The sequence below is a fragment of the Lipotes vexillifer genome, unplaced genomic scaffold, assembly GCF_000442215.2.
Source record: "Lipotes vexillifer unplaced genomic scaffold, Lipotes_vexillifer_v1.1 scaffold572, whole genome shotgun sequence".
In the NCBI taxonomy this organism is placed as follows: Eukaryota; Metazoa; Chordata; class Mammalia; order Artiodactyla; family Lipotidae; genus Lipotes; species Lipotes vexillifer.
This window is the reverse complement of record NW_006771270.1, coordinates 658483-681097: the sequence shown is the minus strand read 5'-3', so window position 1 is coordinate 681097 and position 22615 is coordinate 658483. Positions and strand designations below refer to the sequence as shown.

General features: G+C 50.0%; 2 protein-coding genes across 5 annotated transcripts in view; one reads left to right on the top strand and one right to left on the bottom strand.

Moving 5' to 3' along the window:
• UNC45B (unc-45 myosin chaperone B) overlaps window positions 1–13813 on the bottom strand; it is a 29834-nt gene extending 16021 nt beyond the window's left edge. For all 3 annotated transcript variants that reach the window (XM_007446586.1, XM_007446587.1, XM_007446588.1), the window contains exons 1-7: window positions 13646–13813; window positions 13023–13059; window positions 11431–11606; window positions 9841–9930; window positions 7141–7308; window positions 6392–6560; window positions 2683–2853 (exon numbers count right to left, since the gene is read on the bottom strand). In XM_007446586.1, coding sequence (XP_007446648.1) covers window positions 2683–2853; window positions 6392–6560; window positions 7141–7308; window positions 9841–9930; window positions 11431–11606; window positions 13023–13059; window positions 13646–13813 — 979 coding nt within the window. The remainder of the gene's footprint in view (window positions 1–2682; window positions 2854–6391; window positions 6561–7140; window positions 7309–9840; window positions 9931–11430; window positions 11607–13022; window positions 13060–13645) is intronic.
• The window catches only part of NLE1 (notchless homolog 1), a 25065-nt gene continuing 2475 nt past the window's right edge, over window positions 26–22615 (top strand). Inside the window, exons 1-11 of one of the 2 annotated variants that reach the window (XM_007446589.1) lie at window positions 26–30; window positions 16558–16601; window positions 16725–16868; window positions 17873–18090; window positions 18693–18772; window positions 19600–19676; window positions 19854–19951; window positions 20306–20498; window positions 20980–21115; window positions 21269–21315; window positions 22388–22590. In XM_007446589.1, coding sequence (XP_007446651.1) covers window positions 16584–16601; window positions 16725–16868; window positions 17873–18090; window positions 18693–18772; window positions 19600–19676; window positions 19854–19951; window positions 20306–20498; window positions 20980–21115; window positions 21269–21315; window positions 22388–22590 — 1214 coding nt within the window. In that variant the 5' untranslated portion in view covers window positions 26–30; window positions 16558–16583. Of the gene's footprint in view, window positions 31–16557; window positions 16602–16724; window positions 16869–17872; window positions 18091–18692; window positions 18773–19599; window positions 19677–19853; window positions 19952–20305; window positions 20499–20979; window positions 21116–21268; window positions 21316–22387; window positions 22591–22615 lie in introns of those variants that run through there. The other variant, XM_007446590.1, reaches the window with a different exon arrangement.

The following is a 22615-nucleotide window of genomic DNA, read 5'->3' as shown; positions in this document are numbered from 1 at the left end:
GCAGCAAGTGTAAAATGCTTGCCGGGCTCTGTCCTCACAAACGCTCCTTCTCGCTCAGTCCTGTTTTATCACCAGAGCTCTTTAGGCAGCATGTAGCTTATCCAACGTGAAGGGCACTGGGTTGGGGCCAAGAGAGCCAGGTTCTACCCCTGACTCTGCCCCTACCTGAGCAATTAGCCTCCCGCTATGGGCTTCTGTTTTCAGCATTTACAAAGTCGGGACTATTTGATCTCAGAGGAGTCTACCAGTGCTAACATTCTGTGGGTTGATGTATAATCTTCCTCAAATACTATTTTATGCTCTCTTTTCCCCAGGCTTCAGTTTCTTTTTTTGTAAAATGGGAACAATACTACCTTCCTCATAGAGTTTGAGGATTCAGTGAGATAATGTATGGAAACTGCCTAGTGCCATTCCAGGCACATCATGACACTCAATAAATATTTATTATTTGTTTAGTAAATATAACATTTACTATTTATGGTTATTATCCCTTCTCTTCTCTTCTGTTGAAGAAACTTCAATGGCTTCCTATTACCCACCAGGCTAATTCAACCATTAAGTATTTGTTGAATAAATGAATGAATAAGTGAACGAATAAACAACCACCTTTTAGTTACTGGCTACCAAAATAAAAGACAATCCTGACATCAGAAAGCTCACAATACAGGGAAGGGAAGACAGATGTATAAAGATTACAATAAGGTGTAAATAAGGACAGAACAGTGACACCGCAAATGGTGTGATTCACTCCAACAAAGCAAGAGTTTCAAGTTATTTGGAGCACTTACTATGCGCCAAGAGCTTTCTATACATTATCTCATTTAATCCTAACATTGACCCTACTGGTTAGTATGAATCATTATCGCCATCGATCAGAGCAGAAAACAAAGACATGGAGAAGCCAAGTAACTTGCCCAGGATCACGTAACTGGCAAGTGACATAGCAGCAACCCTCTCCCAGCAATGTCTGATTTCAAAGCCCACGATGTTAACTGTTACACTACACTGCTGCGGGGACAACAGCTTGATTTCAGAGCCAGGTTGTAGAGGTTGGCTAGGAGCTGGTCAGACCTTGGGTGGGACAGGTAAACGGGAGGGGAAACATCCTAGATAAACATTGGGAGGCATGGAACTCTGGATGTGGCAGGGAATTAAAAGTGCTTGGCATGTATATGCATAGCCGATTCATTTTGCTGTACAGCAGAAACTAACACAACATTGTAAAGCAACTATATTCCAATAAAAATTGATTTTAAAAATGTAAAGATCGAAAATAAAAGAGCCTGGCAGTAAATTTTGTGCTGTGTATTTTAACACACACACAAAAGCACTGGGAGGGCTGGAGAGTCATTGGAAGGGGCCTGATGAACCAACGCAAAGCCCCCAGCCTGGCTCTCAAAGGCCTTCATCAAATGCACCTGCTCTACCTCCCCAGCCTCACCCCCTACCCTTCCCTTCCACTCTGCCCTTGCCTTGAGCATCTCATTCTCTTTTGCTAGAACACTCTGGACCTCCTCCTTGTCCATGTCTGCCCCTCCCTGAACCCAAAAACTTACCTCAGGCTTGACATCCTGGTGGTTCCCCTACCCTGCCTGGTGGCTCCCCTACCCGTCTTCAGCCCAGTTTTCAGATACTGCTCCCCACCCCCCCCCATCCTATAAACCGTGTGGTTGGGCCTAAATCCTAGCGCAGAGAGAAGTCGATTGTCAATGCCCAGGCTTTGTAATACGTGCAGAGAAGACCAGACTGGGATGGGGGGGAGGGTGTTGAGAGGGGGAGGGTTAAGGCACTAGAGTAATTTGTTCAAGTCTAAGCACTTACACATGAACTTTGCTGAGATCTGTGAAAACCAAACAGGGGAAGTGCTGTATCAAAAGAGAATAAAGGTAAAGCTGCTATAAGCTGACTTGAACCTTTTAGAACAAGGTCTGGTCTATATGTCATTATACCTGTGGGAGAATTTATCACAGCAGATCATAAAGCCACAGGTATGATTCTTGAACAATTGAACAAGGTGATTTAGGAGTGGGGTGATGCCCTGGAGCTGACAAATTTAGTGACTATCTCCTGGCACATTGTTACTGGACTTTGTATAATGTACACAGGTGCCATTTCTCCCTCTGGAAGTCCTGTATTTTGCCATCCTGAGACTTCAGGAACGTTACCCCTTGGTGGTGGAGTCTTGTTTGGGATTTTTTGGCACTTGCCTCCCTTGTCAGGAAACTCCGCCCAGATGTTTTTTGTTTGTTTGTTTGTTTGTTTGTTTGCAGTACGCGGGCCTCTCCCGTTGCAGAGCACAGGATCCGGACACGCAGGCTCAGCGGCTGTGGCTCATGGGCCCAGCCGCTCCGCTGCATGTGGGATCTTCCCGGACCGGGGCACGAACCTGTGTCTCCTGCATCGGCAGATGGACTCTCAACCACTGCGCCACCAGGGAAGCCCACGCCCAGATGTTTTTGAGTGTGTTCTGGGTGTGTTCAGGCCCTGAATTCAGAGCCTGGACCTACGCCTTCACCAGCCTAATGGATCCTAATATGCTAATGACTTTTCCTGGCTTTTCAGTTGGAAATGAAGACTTCTCCCAGACAAGAGCTGCACCCCTTCCACCTTCTGCTGGTTGCCTGGTACCCTGGTGCCCACTGGAAAGGCTGGCATGAGCCCCAGACCCTCCCACCTCCTCACCGTTATCCACCACATAGATGGTGCGTGAGTTGTCGTGAATGGCGAGATCCTTCCTGGGGACGTTCTTATTGAGCAGGTTCAGGGCCTGATCCCTGCCCTGGCCAGACACCTTCTTACTGACCAGCATGTCAAGCAGGTGGCTGGTGATCTGCTTCATGTCCTTCTTGGCGTCTGAGGAAGGAGAGGACAGGGGTAAATAGAGAGTACCAGGGTGTCTCAGGTATTTAGGACCAGGGATGGCAGAGGCTTCCGGAAGGACTCTGGAAATATTGAATCCACTGCTTCCCAGATTTTGGAATTTCCCAGGGGAGTATAGTATCTCACTCCAAAAAAGGGAGGGAGATCTCTAGACAACACCCCCAAGGGGTCCTCCAGCCGCTCTGAACACTAACTTCTATGGCAGCCCATTCCATTCTTGAACAGTCTGGTTCTTAGAAAGTTCTTCACTCCCAGGCAACGATGGGCAGGCATCCAAAGGTGCTTCGTGCAGTTTTTAGTACACTGATTTAATAAACTGTTTTCCAGAAAGGAAATTGACACTCCTTTATAGACATTTTACTCCCCGCAGATTCAGACATGCTGGGAGCCTGAAATTGAAGCCTTTGCCTGGGATGCCAGGTCTTCCCTGCCCACTGGGGATCTTAAAGGCAAATGCCTCTTCCTGCTTTTGCCGTCTGAACTCTCTGGAACTTGGAGATTTTTGTCCTCATTCTAGATTGTAGCCCAAAGGCAAGCAGGCAGGCAGGTAGAAAAGGAAAGATCTCCAAGCCATGTTATATAAATAAATGATGAAGGAATGGGGCTATCTAACTGGTGACGGAAAGACACAAATGTACATGATAGCTTGTCTTCAGATAAAAGTATGTCATGAGCGTGAGATAACAAACTTATTCTGTGAGGTTCCACAGGGCAGAACTGGGACCAGAAGTGAGTGGGATTACAAGGGGACAGATTTGAAATCAATATATGGAAGAATTCTTCAGCAGAGATGTCCAACAGCTCACTCCCTCCGGAGGAAGTCGTGGCCCCCAATGAACCACACCTCTCAGTATTCATTCTCTTGGGGAGTCCCCTCCCACACTGGCCCTGGATTGCTCATGTGACCTTCCGGCACACTCAGAGGCTTAAAAAGCACTTACACGTTGGGACTTGTCCATTCAAAATGCAGCCACCATGTTACATAGAGACCCAAGCTGCCCACCAGAGAGGCTACAAGGAGTAAAACCAAGATACCCTGGCCAGCATCTCCAGTTAACCACCAGCCATCCAAGTGAAGCCATGTTGGACCCTCCAATAATTCTAATGCAGAAAAGGATCCTTACCGTAGTAAGTCAGAACCACATCAAGAATTCAATGGGGAGGGGGAAGGGTGAGCTGTGATAGGGCGAGAGAGAGACATGGACATACATATACTAACAAATGTAAGGTAGATAGCCAGTGGGAAGCAGCCACATGGCACAGGGATACCGGATCGGTTCTTTGTGGCTGCCTGGAGGGGTGGGATAGGGAGGGTGGGAGGGAGGGAGACAAAGAGGGAAGAGATATGGGAACATATGTATATGTATAAATGATTCACTCTGTTATAAAGCAGAAACTAACACACCATTGTAAAGCAATTATACCCCAATAAAGATGTTAAAAAATAAATAAATAAATAAATAAAAGTTCTTTTTCTAACAAAAAAAAATAAAAAATTAAAAAAATTTTTTAAAAATTAAAAAAAAAAAGAATTCAAGACTCCAAGCAGGTTAATTACTAATACACAAAGAGCTCTTAGGAATGAATAAGAAAAACACTGATACTCCAACAGAGGAAATAGATAACAACATGAACAAACCATTTGAAGACAAAGAAATCCAAATGGCTAATAAGGATAAGGAAAAATAATGTCTAATTCGTAAATTTTTAAAATTCAAACAGATAATTATTACCTACTGAATAGGAAAATATCTTTAAGAATGATAGTATTTGAATCTGGTGAGAATGATTTGAGGCTGGAACTCTTATCATCACTTCGTGAGAGTAAAAACTGATCCACCCTCTCAAAAGGAGTTCGAAAGTAAGGTAGTAAAAGAGCTTTAGTTATGTTCATAGCATTTAACTTAGTACTCCCATTTCTAGGAATTTGTTCCAAGAAAATAATTACAAATGCAAACATAGGTTTATGTTAAGAATAGCTACTGAAGTGTTTTTTATAAGTATGAAATTAAAGGCAATCTAAATCTCCAACAATATAGAGCTGATTGGTGAGTTATGATATATCTATACAATGGCATGTAATGAAATTATTTAAGATCAAGCTTTCTATGAGTGAACCTGCCTCTGTGACCTTCCCAGCCAGAGCAGGAAGTTCCAAAATGATGTCTAGGACCTGGATATACAGGAAGAAGCCTGAGTTTGTATGTGCATATATGCAGGAATGAGACAAATGTTAAATTAATAATTATTCAAGTAAAAAGGAATCCTCTTTAAGAATATTAAACGGTATGCAATAGTAATATAATGCTCAGAAAGGAGAAAAATACAAAAATATCCATAGCTGAATCCCAACTTTGTTAAATAGATATTTATATGGAGGGATAGAAGAAAAACTGGAAGTGGGGCTTCCCTGGTGGCGCAGTGGTTAAGAATCCGCCTGCCAATGCAGGGGACGCGGGTTCGATCCCTGGTCCGGGAAGATCCCACATGCTGCAGAGCAACTAAGCCCGTGCGCCACAACTACTGAGCCTGAGCTCTAGAGCCTGTGAGCCACAACTACTGAAGCCCGCGCGCCAAGAGCCCGTGCTCTGCAACAAGAGAAGCCACCGCAATGAGAAGCCCACGCACCGCAATGAAGAGTAGTCCCCACTCACAGCAACTGGAGAAAGCCCTCACGCAGCAATGAAGACCCAACGCAGGCCCAGAAAATAATTAATTAATTAATTTAAAGATAAATAAAATATAGAAAAAAGAAAAAAGACTGGAAGGATACAAATGGCAGTGATAGTAGTGGTTATCTGGAGGGGTGATTACAGGTTGTTGGGATTTTTTTCATCTTTACATATTTCTAAAATTTTCCACATTTCTCCATAAGTCCCTGTTACTTTTAAAAATTGTTGTAAAACATGCATAAAATAAAATTTACCATTTTAACCCTTTAAAAATATGCAGTTCAGTGGCATTAAGCACATAAACACTGTTGTGCAACCAGCACCACAGTCCATCCACAGAACTTTTTTCACCTTGCAAAACTGAAACTCTATCCCATCAAACAATTCCTTATTTCCTCCTCCCCCGCCCCTGGCAACCATCATTCTACTTTCTGTTTCTATGAGTTTGACTGTTTTCGAAATCACATATACGTGGAATCATACAGTATTTGTCTTGTTGTGACTGGCTTATTTCACTTAACGTAATGTCCTCGAGGTTTCTCCATGTTGTAGCATGTGTCAGAATTTCCTGCCTTTTTAAGGCCAAACAATACTCCACTGTATAGATGGACACCACATTTTGTTTCTCCATTCATCCGTCGATGGACACTTGGGATGCTTCCACCTTTTAGCTGTTGCAAATTATGCGGCTGTGCCTCTGTTACTTTTATCATCAGAAAATAATAAATGTAAAAATATAACCAGGCCACCTCCACATGCATGGAATGCCCAGTCTAAGGTGGTAACTGACACTTCCTTGCCTCCACCCCCTTGAACCAAGGCTGAAAACTGTCTCCTACCCAGAACCAGGGCCTCTTCCTTCCCTCGATGCTCTCGCTTGTCCTCCCCAGACAGAGCGTCGATGATGGCCTGGAGCAGGTTGCAGACGGTCAGAGGCAGCTCTTCATTCTCCACAGCCATGAGGCTGCAGATTCGGTCTATCCGGACCGCGTGGAGAATCGCTGTGGCCTAGACGCCCCCAGCAAGGAGCACAGTCAGCTGTCTGCCCTCCCCTTCCAGCTGCCATGCAGGTTAGGGAGTGGGTGATAGCTGCCCCGTGCAGTAGGGACAGAAGATCAGGCAGCCAATGCCTCATGGGACCCGTGGCCTGGGAAGGCCCTTGACACAAGCCATGCCCCTTTCCAGAGGTGTAGAGCTGCTCCATCCAATACAGTAGCCACTTGCCAGGAAGCATTGAACACGTGTAATGCAGTGAGTTCACATTGATATGTGCTTGTGAGGTAAAATGCACACTGGGTTTTGAAGAGTTAGTATGAAAAACTGTAAACTATCATAACCTTTGCACTCAGCTCTTCCGCATAAACCACTTTCAAGAAACTTATCTTTGTTTAGTCAGACCCATTCCCAGCTCAAAGAAAAAATAAGAGGATCAATCTCTGTTGAATCTGGGGCCATACAACCAAGGTTGAGGGGAGACACTTTAGACATTGTATCAGGGTCTATCCATGCCAGCCACGCCCAGCCCAGGTCAATGCCAGGTCCTCAGACCGGCAGCCCTCCGTGCCACGAACCCTGCCCCTGCCCTCACCCTAGCTCGGTGGCCACTACACATGCCCGACAGGGTCCGTACTGCAGCCAACATCAGCTCAGGCCTCTTAGTGTCCAAAAGCTGCAGCAACAGGGCCACACCGTTGTTCTGGAAGATCCTCTCGGCCCCTGCTTCCTCACGGCTGAGAACAATGAGGTTGTTGGCTGCCTGAAGGAGGGAGGAAACAATGAAGGTCATGAGGGAAGTCTGGCTGCAGAGGCCTTGGCCATGAGCCAAGTGCAGGGGCTGGTGCAAGGACTAGGTCTTCAAAACATCTTTATATTCTTTTGCCCTATAATCCTACTCGTGGGAACATAGCCCAAGAATATAATTCAAAACAAGAAACAGAGTAACTTGCAATAAAGACCAACTGGATGAAATATATTGAAGCCATTAAAGTCATAAATGAAAAGACTCAGAAGAAGCTTGGAAAAAACATTGGTAAGCAGAAACAGAATCACAGGTTCACTCTGATTGCACTTATGGTAAAATAAACCTGTGTATATATGCTTGTGGATAAGGACTTTAAAAAGGTAGGGAAATGTTAAATTAATTAAACAAGGAGGTGGCTTCAATGCCTAAGCGACTAAGTAAGCAAACCCAAACCACACTTGGCTATACAGCAGAAATTAACACAACATTGCAAATCAACTATATTTCAATTAAAAAACACAAAACAAAGCAAAACCTAACCCTGTATTGCCTCAAGGTTAAGAAATCGAACCTTAAGGATGACCAGTCACAAACAGCTAACAAGCCTTTCCCAAATAATGCAACTGCTTCAGCAATAGCCAATCAAATAATTCCCTTGTTTTGCTTCCACCTCTTTTCTATAAATGTCTTTTTCCTAGCTCCTGTCGGTGGAGTACCCCAACCACTTCTGTTTTCACGCTGCCCAATTCAAACAGATTTTGCTCAAATAAATTCTTAGAATTTTTATATGTCTCAGTTTATCTTCTAACAGAAGTGAAGTGATTTCACATGGGAAATTATTTTTCCATTAAAAATGTTCTTCGGGGCTTCCCTGGTGGCGCAGTGGTTGAGAGTCCGCCTGCTGATGCAGGGGACATGGGTTCGTGCCCCGGTCCGGGAGGATCCCACATGCCGTGGAGCGTCTGGGCCCGTGAGCCATGGCCGCTGAGCCTGTGCGTCCGGAGCCTGTGCTCCGCAACGGGAGAGGTCACAGCAGTGAGAGGCCCGCGTACTGAAAAAAAAAAAAAAAAGTTCTTCGAATATGGTTTTGGCATTGTTTGTTCGTTTATCTGTTTAGGGAAATCTGAAGTTGCAGGGGGTTCTCAGGAAGGTTGAAGGTTGTGGGCAGAGAGAGCACAAGATGGGATTCGAAAGCCCTGGGTTTGAGTGCTGATTCTGCCACATGCTAGCTGTGTGACCTTGGGCAAGTCATAGCACGTCTCTGGGCCCCAGATTCCTATCAGTAAAAATAGACAGTTGAGCTGGGTTTTCAAGTGTCTTCCTACCCTAAAGCCTTCCACCTTGAGGATATATATACAGTCATCCCTCAGTATCCGCAGGGGATTTTTTCCAGGACCCCCACGGATAACAAAATCCACGTATGCTCAAGTCCCTTATATAAAATGGCATAGTACAGTCGGCCCTCCTTAACCACAGGCAACCAACTGAGGATTGAAATTCCTTAAAAGGCCCCAGATCTGGAGAGGAGGCCTTGAACAGGCCCTGAGACCCTGGGGTTGGGCAAAGAACTCATGAGGCAGGAAAAGGAGGAGGTAGACAAATAGGTAGGGAGGCTGATTAGAGAATCCCAGGCAAGCATGAGCTGAACCATCATCGCTCTGTCAGTCAAGGGCTTTGTACTTCTCGAACTACTTTCATCTATAACAACTCAAGTCCTCATAAGAGTTTGCTATAAAAGATAGCTGCATATTATATGGACTTATTGACCATTAAACTAACAAAAATTCCCCAGGCATTGTCTGCCAAGTTCTTATAAATATTCAGATATTCTTCTTTTTTTCCTCTGAAGGACTAGAAACATTTTATTTTTAAAAATTTATTTAATTAATTAATTTATTTGGTTGCACTGGGTCTCAGTTGTGGCACATGGGCTCCTTAGTTGTGGCATGCGAACTCTTTTAGTTGTGGAACGCATGTGGGATCTAGTTCCCTGTCCAGGGATTGAACCCGGGCACCTTGCGTTGGGAGCGCAGTCTTAACCACTGGACCACTAGGGAAGTCCCTAGGAACATTTTAAAAATGCAGCAAATTTGGCTAAGAGGATGGTATTCTGAATAAAGATTTTCATATTTCAGAATGACTTGTTGCAATGTTTTGAAATGGAATAAAACATGACTTTAATGTGTCATTGTTTCTCAGGGCCAAAAGTAGGGTGAGGCAAGAAAGACATCTTGGGTGCAAAATTTACGGGGCACCAAAAACCTCTGTAATCAAGATAAATGCAATGCATTTAATAAATTTAATAAATTTGTATGTAATATGTAAATAAGTTTAATAAATTTGTAAATGCAATGCATTTAATAAATTTGTATTTAATGCAATGTTTTAAAATATCAAAATCAATTTTGTTTAGTTTCTCCAAGGAGCCTCCTCCCTAGCCTGCAACCTGTCGGCTGCGTTACCGCCCAGACACAGGAGCAGAGTCTGCAGAGGAAGTGCAATTACCTGGCAGGTCCCAAGAGCACCCGCTGCCGGCCCAGCACCCACCTTCTCCAGCTTATCAGCTTCACTGTTTCCATCCAGGAGAATCTCAAACATCTTCTGTACCCTCGAGTCTGTGGAGAACTGCACACGGAGCTGAGGAGAGAGGAGGGAGTGGGGAAGAAGGCAGGCAGGGGTCCCCGTCATTCCAGTTGGCTCCACATAAAATTCATCTCAATTAATAGCTTCCTGTCTCCCTCCATCATTCATTCATTCAACAAACATTTACTGAACAACTACTACGAGTCAGACACTGTATAGAATGGAGAACAAAGTCAAGTCCTTGCCCCACAAAGCTGACAGTCTGGTTACATTCGCCATCCCATTTGGTCTTCACAAGTCTTGGAAGGCAAAGGATCATCACCCCAGTTTTGAAGTCTAGTAAACAATTAGCTATTACATTTTAATATGGGCTAAAGGGCTTCCCTGGTGGCGCAATGGTTAAGAATCCGTCTGCCAATGCAGCGGACACGGGGTCAAGCCCTGGTCCGGGAAGATCCCACATGGCACGGATCAACAAAGCCCGTGCGCCACAACTACTGAGCCTGAGCTCTAGAGCCCGTGAGTCACAACTGCTGAAGCCCGTGCACCTAGAGCCCATGCTCCGCAACAAGAGAAGCCACCGCAGTGAGAAGCCCGCGCACCGCAATGAAGAGTAGCCCCTGCTCGCCGCAACAAGAGAAAGCCCGCGTGCAGCAACAAAGACCCAACGCAGCCAGAAATAAATAAATAAAATAAATTTAAAAATATATATATGGGCTAAAACAGAAATATATCTCCAGGATCGAAAACCTGAAGCAGTTTCTAAGTAACTTTTCAAGCAAATTAAAATAATTATTTTTGAATGTCTCATCCCTCACTCTCCCAACCCCAGTGCTCTGAAGCTTTCAAAAATCGACCTAACCCGATCCATCATCCCCCATCTTGCCAGCTCCGTCTGCACCTCCCACTGCTTTTTTCTGCTGGTCTACCGTGCCACCTATTTCCATCACTCCTTAGTCTGTATTTTCTCAGCCCTTGAGTCTGCACTCTGGACAGTACGACGTGGTCCCACCATGGGGCTGCCCCAGGCACAAAGAAGTTACTGTGTCTTGGAGCAAGGAGCTGCGTGATCAGTTACCTTCCCGCTCTTACAATGGAGAAAGCAACACCCCAAGGGGTCCCTCAGAAAATCGGTAGCTAAGCCAGTACTAGGGTGCAGGATTCCTCAACTCTGGTCCAAGTTCTCCCGACCCCACTCCACTTTCCTAGAAAAGATTCCCTGTTCCTACTGGTTCCTGGCTGTCCTCCATTCCCCAGCAATGCCCTTCCCCCAGGTCCTAGGTTTCTCCTGGCTGCCTTTGTCCCCCCAGAGAGGAAGATCATGGTGCAGACATACTGATTTGCAGTTTTTTAAAAGGCCTCCATCTGGAATTTAAAAGACTGGTGTTCTAGTCCTGGCTGGCTTGCACCCTCGAACAAGCATCACGGCATCTCTGATCACTCATCCAAGGGTGTGGAGGTAGGCCAGCCCTGCCTGATGTCCCGCTCCCCTAACTGGACCCTACTGGGAATGGGGAGAGGCAGCCAAGGCTTATGTGCAGGGGTCCGGCTCACCTTCTCCTGGATGCTGGTGTTGAGCCTCCTCAGTGTCTCCTGGAAGTTCTGGTTCCGTGGCTCCAGGGTGGCACAGCATTGCACATCCTTGAAGGCCTGGGCCAACTTCCCCAGGTGCTCCAGTGCCTGGCATCGCCGATAGAGAGCCTTGATGTCCGAGGAGTTGATGTCGATGGCTAGCAAGGGGGACAGGCAAGGCCTCAGGGGGCCAGGCTACAGACCACCTTCCCCTCCCCCACCGCTCCCCCCAACTGCAGGGCTTCTGTGCCTTCCTTGAAGAGTATGCATCCATGTAGACTATCTGGTCCAAGGCTCCCCTTTGTTAGGGAGGTGGTAAGAATTACAGTCTCAGGGTTGGAAGGGAGCTTAAGGGTCATCTTGTCTAATTCCTAACTCTCCAGTCTCGGCTCAGTGATCCCTGCCAAAGGCTCATCCAGCTGGTGCTTGTATACCTCCAGCAGTGCGGGAGCTCCTTCCTTCTCAAGGCAGACAGCTCCTTCGGAGAGCCCTTCCCTCCTCCCACCTGAAACATATCTTCCTGTAACTTTGCCCTTTTGTCTTGAGTCTAGCCCTGGAACACGTGAGATGAAATCCAATCCTTCTTCCTTGTGACAGCTTTTCAGGTATTTGAAGGCAGCTCCCTGTCCCACCTGGGAGTTCCTTCTCTGAGCTAAATATTGCCACTTCCCTGCTCTTCACAGGACGTGTTTCCAGTCCCCTTTCCAGCTGGGTCCCTCCCTTCTGAAATCACTCCAGACTATCTCTGTTTCTCCCAAAAAGTGACCGGGCTTCCCTGGTGGCGCAGTGGTTGAGAGTCCGCCTGCCGATGCAGGGAACACGGGTTCGTGCCCCGGCCCGGGAGGATCCCACATACCGCGGAGCGGCTGGGCCCGTGAGCCATGGCCGCTGAGCCTGCGCGTCCGGAGCCTGTGCTCCGCAATGGGAGAGGCCACAACAGTGAGAGGCCCGCGTACCGCAAAAAAAAAAAAAAAAAGTGACCAAATCAAACCCCAACACAGAGCTATGCAGAGGAGAATCCCCTTCATTCTGCATATTATAGCCCTAAAAATGCAGCCAGGAGAAGTGTTCCCATTTTGATCGTGCTCTTAAGCCTAAGTTCTCTCAGAACTTGAGGCACTCCATGGCCAGTGTTGACGTATGTTTATTCCTCCTAGTGTCTGTGGAATGAAATAGTGCCTCCGTCTTCCCCTCAGGAAGCCCAGTCCCCACAGAGTGGACCAGGCTGATGCCCTGGTTATGGGAACCAGCCCTCTCCCCCCGCCATCCCATATGAACATATCCAAACTTCCAACAAACTGGCTGTGTCCTTACCATGACAAAAGCATTTCTGGAAGCAACCTTCTAAGCAAAGAAGCTGCCCCAGCATATTTAACATGTAAAAACGTGACTTAGGGAAGGCTTTTCTGGAGCTCTCCTTTCACATAAGGATGGTACATCTGAAGCCCCACCTACAATGCCCAGGATGGCGTTTATACAATTGGTCATCCCTAGGAGTGTCGAGAGCATCTTAGACTAAACAGGGATGCAGAAGGGGAGGGAAGGAGGGCAAGGCCCGAGTGAGGGGGGCTCACCTCTCGAGGCATCTGAAGCCGCCTGAACATAGCTCTCCTGAGAAACGGGGAAGGAGGAAACGTGGTTAATGTGGGCCCGACACAGTGACAGCCAGAGAGGGTCCCCGAGGCGAGGAGAGAGGGCTCGCTGGCAGCTGCCACTGTCAGAGGCCAGGGGAGCGCCCCTCACTGGGCATGGAAAAGTGGACGAGCTTTGGCATCAGGCAAACTCGGGTTTGAACCCAGCTATGCTACTAACTACCTGGAGATCTTGGGGAAGTTACTGAGCCCTCCTCTGAGTCTTGAGTTTGTTATCTGCGATATGGGCATGGAAGCAGCAGCGACCTCACGGTCTGCGGTTGAAATGCCACGAAACAACCTATGAAAGGCCCCTGTCATGATGCCACTTCCCATGAGGCTGCTTCCCATGGGATGAGAACTATCTCCATAGGTGAATTTCTGTCTCCCAGAGGACTGGGTCAGGCAATGGGTACCAGAAAGCAGTGGGAGGCACCCTTCTCCAACCTGAGGGGTCCAGTGAGAGGGCTGGGTTGATAGGCGTGCCCGTCAGGATGAGGGGGCTGCCTCCACACCCCTGCATCCTAGCCCTGGCCCTCAGCTCCCTGCCCCTCTTCATCCCAGACCGTTTTCAGGCCACAGGCTGCCCGGTTCCGATAGAGCGTGGCCAGGAGGGCCTTATCCTTGGTCAGCTTCAGGGCTTGGCTATAGCTCTTTGCTGCGGCCTTGTAGTCCTGGCGCTGGAAATGCCGGTTGCCCTCCTCCTTCAGCTGCACTGCTTCTGCCTCGGCCATCTGCGGGGACAGGATGAGCTCTGTCTGGCCGGCCCCTCCCTCCAGATCCGGGGCTGGGTTCCTGGCCTGAGGTCTGGAGCACCAGGTGCCCCATCAACCAGGATGGGAGGTGAGGATGCTGCCTGCAACAGACCCACCAGGAGCACCCGCAAATCCTTTGCCCAGAAGGACATCACAGCATTTGCTCGGAGCGTGGCCCGAGTTGAGAGGGGTCTCAGAGACCCTGTTCCCAGGGAACTCTGCTCAATATTATGTAACAACCTAAATGGGAAAAGAATCTGAAAAAGAATAGATACATGTATATGCAGAACTGAATCACTATGCTGTACACCTGAAGCTAAGGCAACATTGTTAACCAACTCTACTCCAATATAAAATTAAAAAGAAAAAATCCCTGTTCCCCCCTCTCTCTCCCTCCCAGCTAGACACACCAAGGGCCTGAATTCTCACTGCAGGCCTTAAAATTTCTGGGTCCCCCTTCTCCCTCCCCAGTCCAAGGAACCCTCCAGGCCAGCTTACTTTCTCCCAAGGACAGTGTTCTCGGTCTGTCCTCCCCGGGGTGCTGCTCTGGTGCGTGTGAACCCCCAGCCAGCGTCAGTCTGCCCCTCCTAGCCCCCACCCAGGAGACTTTATCAGCCCTGCTAGTGGCTCCAGACCATATTTGGCCACAGGGGCAGGTGCCCCTGGAGTTTGTCACTGATACTCAGGGCCCTCCCCCTCCCCAGACTGGACAGTCATTACCACGTGGAGGTTCTGACTAACCTCTGCCCCAGCACCCCACTCAGGGGCGGTCCTTGGGGCTCAGGCACTCATACCCCAAAGAGTGAGAGAAAGATCCAGAGGGACGGGAACCCCCCAGCACACCCTCCCTCCCTCGGCATGGCTCTAATGCCGCTTATCCTCCTCCATCCCAGATAAACAACCTCCTCTCCCCTCCCCCCCACCACTGCTATTTTGGGAGCAGAGTGACAGCTGAGGGGCTGGCAGACTTGGACACACAGAGCAGCTGCCCAGGTCCCAGACCGACTGGAGACATCCAGAAATGCCCTTCTGGAGGGAGGAGGGAAGAAGAAGGAGGAATGTTCCTTCCCCTCTGCCCTTTGGCCGCAACTCCCCTACCCCTCCCACCTGCTGAAAATGCCCTTGCTTTTCAGAAAGACCCATGGACTTGCTGTCTCACTTTGGTGGAAGTGGGTTGTTTCTTTGTTCCACTCTGCACATCTTCTGTGGTTCCTCCCCGTCTGTATGGAGTGGCTATATTCAGCCTCTCTCTCCCATCAGACTGGGAGCTCCCAGAGGACGGGGTCTGTTCATCGCCCCCCAGACTGAAATCTTCTCCCACAGCGAGAGCTGGGGCAACCTGGGAATTCCCTGAAACCAAGAACTGTGCCCCCTAACTGACTGGGACTTGCGGAGTCCCCCTCAGCAGAAGGGGGTCTTCCTGGGACAAAAGCTATGTATTCACTAAAAACTGTGAATCAGGGACTTCCCTGGCAGTCCAGTGGTTAAGACTCCGTGCTCCCACTGCAGGGGGCATGGGTTTGATCCCTGTTCAGGGAGCTAAGGTCCTGCATGCTGCTCCACGCGGCCAAAAAACAAAAACAAAAACAAAAACAAAAACCCAAAACTGTGAATCACTATGTTGTGCACCTGAAACTTATGTAATATTGTAAATCAACTATACCTCAATGTTAACATTTTAATTAAATTAAAATTTTTTAATTAAAAAAAGAACAACAATGTTTTCATCACCAGAAAGGGTCTCCCCTGGGACAGAAATTGTTTCTCCTCATCCGACTGAGGGTTCCTAAGAGAAATTTATGAGGTTGTCCCTACTTGGATTCAGAATTCTCCCGCATTTCTGTGTCTCTGAGCCTGGGCTGTGGGCACCCTCCCAGAGGGCAAGGATAGCATCTCGTGCAGTTTGTTTTCCCCCGGCACAGAGCCTGGAAGAATCAGTGCCCAATGCATGTTCCTAAATGGATGAATGAATGAAGTCTTTGTGCTGATGCTTTGCTTCACTTCCTACCATTCTGTCAACCTCTCCCCTATATCTTCAAACTGAGAAAGATACTGCAGGAAAAAAAGCATAGGTGGGATCACTCACACTAGATTCTGCTCTTAGCTCTGTGACCTTGAAAACACAGCTCTGTGACTTTGGACAAGTTCTACTGCTCTGCTGGACACAAAATCCAGCCCTGATATATGTTTGTTGACTGAATAAACGAATGAATGGATGGGTGAATTCCCTGCCCTCATGGTGTCCCCAACCCCGGGTCCCTTTGTGGGCGGCTCTCTGTAGCAGTGACATAATATGGTAAAGGATCCTGCCATTGGCAGAGAGAGATCCAAGGGACCCTAGATTCAAATCCTGATTCAGTAATTTATTCCACAAGCATTTTTTTTTTTTTGCGGTACGCGGGCCTCTCACCGCTGTGGCCTCTCCCGTTGCGGAGCACAGGCTCCAGATGCGCAGACTCAGCGGCCATGGCTCACGGGCCCAGCCGCTCCGCGGTATGTGGGATCCTCCCGGGCCGGGGCACGAACCCGTGTTCCCTGCATCGGCAGGCGGACTCTCAACCACTGCGCCACCAGGGAAGCCCCGCATCAACTATTATTAATTTATTTGATCCATTTATTTGAGACCAGGCGCGAAGCGACACTTCCCCTCCGCAACACCAGAGGGCGATGTGGCGGATTGCAGCACCGCTGGACCACGGGGGCGGCGTTCCGTCCCGCCGGAGTTTTCCCTTCCACGTGGGGACGCAGGATGGCGGCGGTGGTGGCGGTGGGTGGGCCTGACTGGGGGCGGGGGCGCTCGGCCCGGGGTCCCCGAGGCCGGAGGGAGGCGGAAGTGAGGGCCATTCGGTCCGGGCGGCGTGCCTGACGCCCGCTGCGCTTGTCCACACAGGACGAGGCGGCGACGCGCGACGTGCAGCGACTGCTAGTGCAGTTCCAGGATGAGGGCGGGCAGCTGCTGGGCTCCCCATTCGACGTGCCCGTGGACATCACCCCGGACAAGTTGCAGCTCGTGTGCAACGCGCTGCTGGCCCAGGTGAGCGGCGGGCCTGGCGGCCCCGTGTCCTCTCCTCCGGGCGGAGGGCGGGCGGCGCTTCCCTGGTCGGGGACGCAGGGAATCAGGAGACCGAAGGTCTCCGGTACATCCCCACTACTCTCCCACAGGGGTGATAACAACCCGGCGGTGCCGTCTGCCTTGGGGAGGGTCGGAAGATGTGATCAGTGTGAGAGCGCTTTACGCGCCCACCATCGGGAGTTCACCCGCGGAGAGAGACCGCGTTTTGAACGCATTGGGTGCATCGTGACAGTGATTCCTTGTCACAGCTCCTCATTATATTCCCGTCGTCATTAATATCCCCATTTTACAGTGCTGCCTGAGACCATTCAGTTATTTGTCTGGCACCGCGCAGTAGGTTGTAGATTGGGAGTTGGAAGCCAAGTGTCAGATTCAAAACTCATGCTCTCCTAAGCCGGTGTTTATCAGAATGCTGCCCTCTATTGAGGGGTGGGAGGCTGTTTAAAAATGCAATACCTGGACCCCACCCAAGACTTACTACACCAGACCCTGGGGTGAAGCAGAGGGTCTACCTTTTTCTGTCAGCTTTTTGGATGCTTCTTACACATTATGCAGCATGGTCTGGTGGTTTAGAAAACGCTGCATAATGCTATATACTAACCCTAATCCTGGACTTTAGTTTTCTTTCTGAAGAACCTGAATTAGGCATTAGCAATAGGACGTTGCGTTAATCACTTAGTTGCTCTGAGCCTGTTTTTTTCATCTAGCAATATTAATGCCTCCTTCCCAGGGTGGTTGTGAGATTCAGAAACAGGATTTTGAAGTGGTGTGTAAGTGTCTTGCAGTCGCTCTTCAAGGATTAAAAAGGTCTTGCTGAATGGGGAATGATGGGGGTAACCCAAGCAGGGTGGCTTGAAAAGTAGGAAGCGTTGCCTGCCCACAGCTCACGGAGGGTGGGGGTCCCTGGTGGAGGTGGCCTTGCCCATCCTTTGATGAGGGGGGTTCTCTTTTCTGTTGTCCTCCAGGAGGATCCCCTGCCACTGGCTTTCTATGTCCATGATGCCGAGATCATCTCGTCTCTGGGGAGGACACTGGAGTCACAGGCGGTGGAGACAGAGAAGGTCCTTGACATCGTCTACCAGCCACAGGCTATCTTCAGGGTTCGTGCTGTGACCCGCTGCACCAGCTCCTTGGAGGGTCACAGCGAGGCAGTCATTTCTGTGGCCTTCAGCCCTACAGGAAAGTAAGGACAGCTGCAGAGTCATGGAGGAGAGTGTGGGTGCAGCTGCTGGCGGGGGTGGGGGGGCCCCCAAGTTATGCTCAATGGGACCTCCAGCTGCCCACCACAGACCCAAGCTTTGGGCTCAGGTTGCAAGTAAGGGACTTCCCCGGTGGAGTTTTGTCCCCAAAGGTCAAGGATACCTGCCTTGGAAGAGCCCTTCCTGGACTTGACCTCAGGAGATCTGAGCTGCAAGCTCACCTCTGTCCCTTCCTAGCCATGTGACCTGGTCAAGTCATTTAACCTCTCTCTGAGTTAGTTGTTCACCTGAGAAATAGGGTTGATTTGCTTCTCACAATCCTATGAGGATAGTAAGAAGCTTTAAATCTGGTTATGATTGTGGCCATTCCAGTTAGGAAGGACAAGGAGAGAAATGGCTTCCTGGGGTCTTCTCCCAGATGGCATTGGTGTTACATTTCTCCTTCTCATAAGAGAAAATTTCAGTCCCAGATTCTGTTCCCAGAAGATGATTGACTAGGCAGCAGGGATATACATGTGCAGTGTTTCCGGTGTGCCCCACCCCTTGTCCTCACTGCAGAGGTCAGGTGGCCTCTCTTCTTCCCCAGGTACCTGGCCAGTGGCTCTGGAGACACTACTGTGCGCTTCTGGGATCTCAGCACTGAGACACCACGTTTCACGTGCCAGGGTCAGTACCCAGTTACCCACTTAGGGGGTTTTAACTCAGTGGCGGGTGACTGATTCACTCAGCTCTTTAGTTCCTGAGGAGGAGAGGAGGCCCAGAGCACATTGCAGCCCCTTGACATCCAGTTAGTGGCCACCTGTTCCTAGGTAGAGACCTTACCCTTGAGCCCCGCCAGCCACTTACAGACAAGCAGAGACTGGACAGAAGAGTCAGCGTGGGGTTGTGGGCAGGGGCTAACTGCCTGGTAGCAAGGAGAACCAGGCTTAAATCCAGTCTCCGCCATAGTGGTTCTCAAACTTGAACGTGCATCAGAATCACCTGGAGGGCTTGTTAAAATATAGATTTCTGGGTCCCACCCCCAGAATTTTGTCTCCTTAGGTCTGGGGTGTGACCTGAAATTTGCGTTTCAAGTTCCCAGGCATTGCTGATGCTGCTGGCCTGGGGCCCTCACACTAGCTGGGTGATCTTGTAGGTAGGCCTTGCTTCCTTTCTAAGCTTTGGTTTTCTCATCTGGAGAATGGGGTGATACTTCTTGCTTTGCCCCATACTCCAGAGCTGTCATGAGAATTGTAGGACTGACGTGTGTGAAAGAACTTTATATCACGTAGCACATAAGGAACTACTAGAAAGTGGCGGTGTTATCTGTGCGGCGATGCACGGCCCTAGCACTTGGGAAGGATTCTCCCTTTGCCTAGGAAGCCTCATCTCTTCTGTTCGATCGTTCAATTATTCGGCAGCTAGCTAAGGAATTTCTGCAGAGTGCCAGGCATTGCTAGGCAACGGGGGTAAAGAAAGGTGTGGTCCCCCTTTCTCCCCCACTGCTTTCTTAGGACACAGACACTGGGTCCTTAGCATATCCTGGTCCCCAGACGGCAAGAAGCTGGCTTCAGGCTGCAAGAATGGCCAGGTAGATGGGGGTCACGGTAATTAGGCAGGGATTCTGGGGTTCCCTTCCTGCGAGATGGGTCAGAATCAGGTTCTGGGGTCTTCGGGGAGGAGTGAGTGGGGGCGATGGGCGGGGGACCCTTGGTGGGACCAGGGGAAGGGTGGGGAGGGTTATTTTCGGTGAGCTGCTGTCCTTCAGATTCTCCTGTGGGACCCAAGCACAGGGAAGCAAGTGGGCAGGACCCTTGCCGGCCACAGCAAATGGATCACAGCCCTGAGCTGGGAGCCCCTCCATGCGTGAGTGACACTGACAGCTGGGTGAATGAGGAGCCAGGGCTTCAAAGCCGTAGCCCTCCCCTGCTTGGTGCAGAGGAGTCTTATGTGAGGGGACAGGGTAGGCAGTCTGACCGGCAGTGACAGCGTGGCAGGCAGTGGGGAAGGTCTTCTGCACCTGTGTTGTGCGGGCGGGGCGGGGGGAGGGCGGTGGTGCTCATCACGGGGCCTGAGAGCCACCTTGCAGCGCAGCCAGATCTTGGGGTCAGGAAGCTGTCGAGACATTATCCCTGGTCTTCGCGCTGGGGATCGGGAGGCAGTGTTGGAAGACAGGCATTGCCAGGTCAGAAGTGAGGGCATGTCCCCCTTTCTTTCCAGCAACCCCGAGTGCCGCTACGTGGCCAGCAGCTCCAAGGACGGTAGCGTGCGGGTCTGGGACACGGCTGCGGGCCGCTGTGAACGCATCCTCACTGGGCACACACAGTCAGTCACCTGTCTCCGGTGGGGAGGGGACGGGCTTCTCTACTCCGCCTCCCAGGACCGCACCATCAAAGTCTGGAGGGCTCATGATGTAAGAGCTGGGAGAGGCCCGGAACCAGCCTGGGGAAACCTTGGGCCAGGGAGGTTGACCACTGTTTCCTGGGTGGTTGGGGAAGTGCTTCAGGAACGGGGGTCCTATGGTTCGGTGCTGCATTATAGCGGAGGTTCCAGGACCCCTTAGCATGGCCAGGCTCTGGAAATTTCCTGCTGTAGGAAGCCTATTTAGGCTTATTGAACCTGCCGTATCCCAAACTTATTTGACTAGAGCCCTTTTTTGTGACATTTCCCTTCTGTGAAACATATTTCCAGAAACAGTGCTCTGGGCTGATACCCTTTTTTTTACAAATGAGGAGAGACTTGAGCCCAGAGGGGTGATTTGATTCAGATCACAGTGAATGAGGGCCCTGCTTCTGAGTCCCACAGTGCCCATCTTCTGGGGCTGATCTGGGGGTGCACGTTCCCAGGGGTGGAGACTGCTCTGTGTGTGTCTGACCTGTCTCCCTTCGCCCTAGGGCGTGCTGTGCCGGACTCTGCAAGGCCATGGCCACTGGGTGAACACCATGGCCCTCAGCACCGACTACGCCCTGCGCACGGGGGCCTTTGACCCAGCCGAGGCCTCAGTTAACGCCCAAGACCTCCGAGGGTCCTGTGAGTGAGCAGGAGGTGGGGGGGTGGGGAAGGAGCCAGTTCTCAAGCTTAACATGTGAGAGGCGGACCTAGGCTGGGGGGGCGGGTACTTGCACTTTGTGTTGCATTTTCTCATCAGCCTTGTTCCTTCTCTCCTTCGATACCTGGACACAGTGCAGGAGTTAAAGGAGAGAGCTCTGCGCCGCTACAGCCTCGCGCGGGTGAGTATCTGCCAGCGCCGCCAGCTCTATGCGCTTCTTCTCCTCGTCCCCAAAACACTGCAGATGCTCAGGCCCTTTTCCCTTCTAGCCCCAGCTCAGAATGTACCTTTTCCGGAAAGTTCTTCTGATAATCCTAGTTTACAATCCTAAAAACCATAATGTGCTGGGGATCATTTTATTTCATTTTGTTTTGTTTGCTTATCTGTTTATTCGCAATCCTCAGGTACCTCTCTTTTTTATTTTATTTAGTTTCAGTAACACATTCACATGGTCTAAGGTTCAAGGAAAACAAAAAGGGGAATTCCCTGGTGGTCCAGTGGTTAGGACTCGGTGCTCTCACTGCCAAGGGCCCGGGGTTCGATCCCTGGTCGGGGAGCTAAGATCCTGCATGCTGCACGGCATGGCCAAAAGAATAAAAGAAATTTTTTTAAATGTAGAGAACACAAAGCAGTAGGGGCCATTTTAGATGGTGGAAAGTCTCTCACCTCTGTTGCACCTTCATCCGTGCCTTCTGGGATCATCCAGTGCTACCAGTGTCTCGTGTCTCCTGCCAGAGACATCATGTATACACATACACATATAAGTGTACACTACACACAGTACAGGTACACACGCATATACAAGCCCACATGTAAAATCCTTCCCTTTTTTTTTTTTGCGGTACGCGGGCCTCTCACTGTTGTGGCCTCTCCCGTTGTGCAGCACAGGCTCCGGACACGCAGGCTCAGCGGCCATGGCTCACGGGCCCAGCCGCTCCGCGGCATGTGGGATCTTCACGGACCGGGGCACGAACCCGCGTCCCCTGCATTGGCAGGCGGACTCTCAACCACTGCGCCACCAGGGAAGCCCTCCTTCCCCTTTTTAACACACCACTCTGTACCTTGCTTCTTCTTGTAATTATACATCATAGAAATGGTCCCGTCCCATGTGCGTGAAGTCTCCCTTTGGGGGGAGTAACCAGCCTCCTTTCTCCAGTCCTGGACTCCGTGCTGGTGTTGAGCAGTCAGTGGTGTGTTCGTTGCCGAGGTCGGGCTCTCCTCTCTGAGACCATGTGCGCTTTGTGCCTCCCCAGGGCCGGGGCCCAGAGAGGCTGGTGTCTGGCTCAGATGACTTCACCCTGTTCCTATGGTCCCCGGGAGAGGACAAGAAGCCCCTGGCACGGATGACAGGGCACCAGGCCCTCATCAACCAGGTGCTCTTCTCCGCGGACTCGCGCGTCATCGCCAGCGCCTCCTTTGACAAGTCTATCAAGCTGTGGGATGGCAGGACGGGCAAGTGAGTGGCGGGCGGGGGGGGGGGG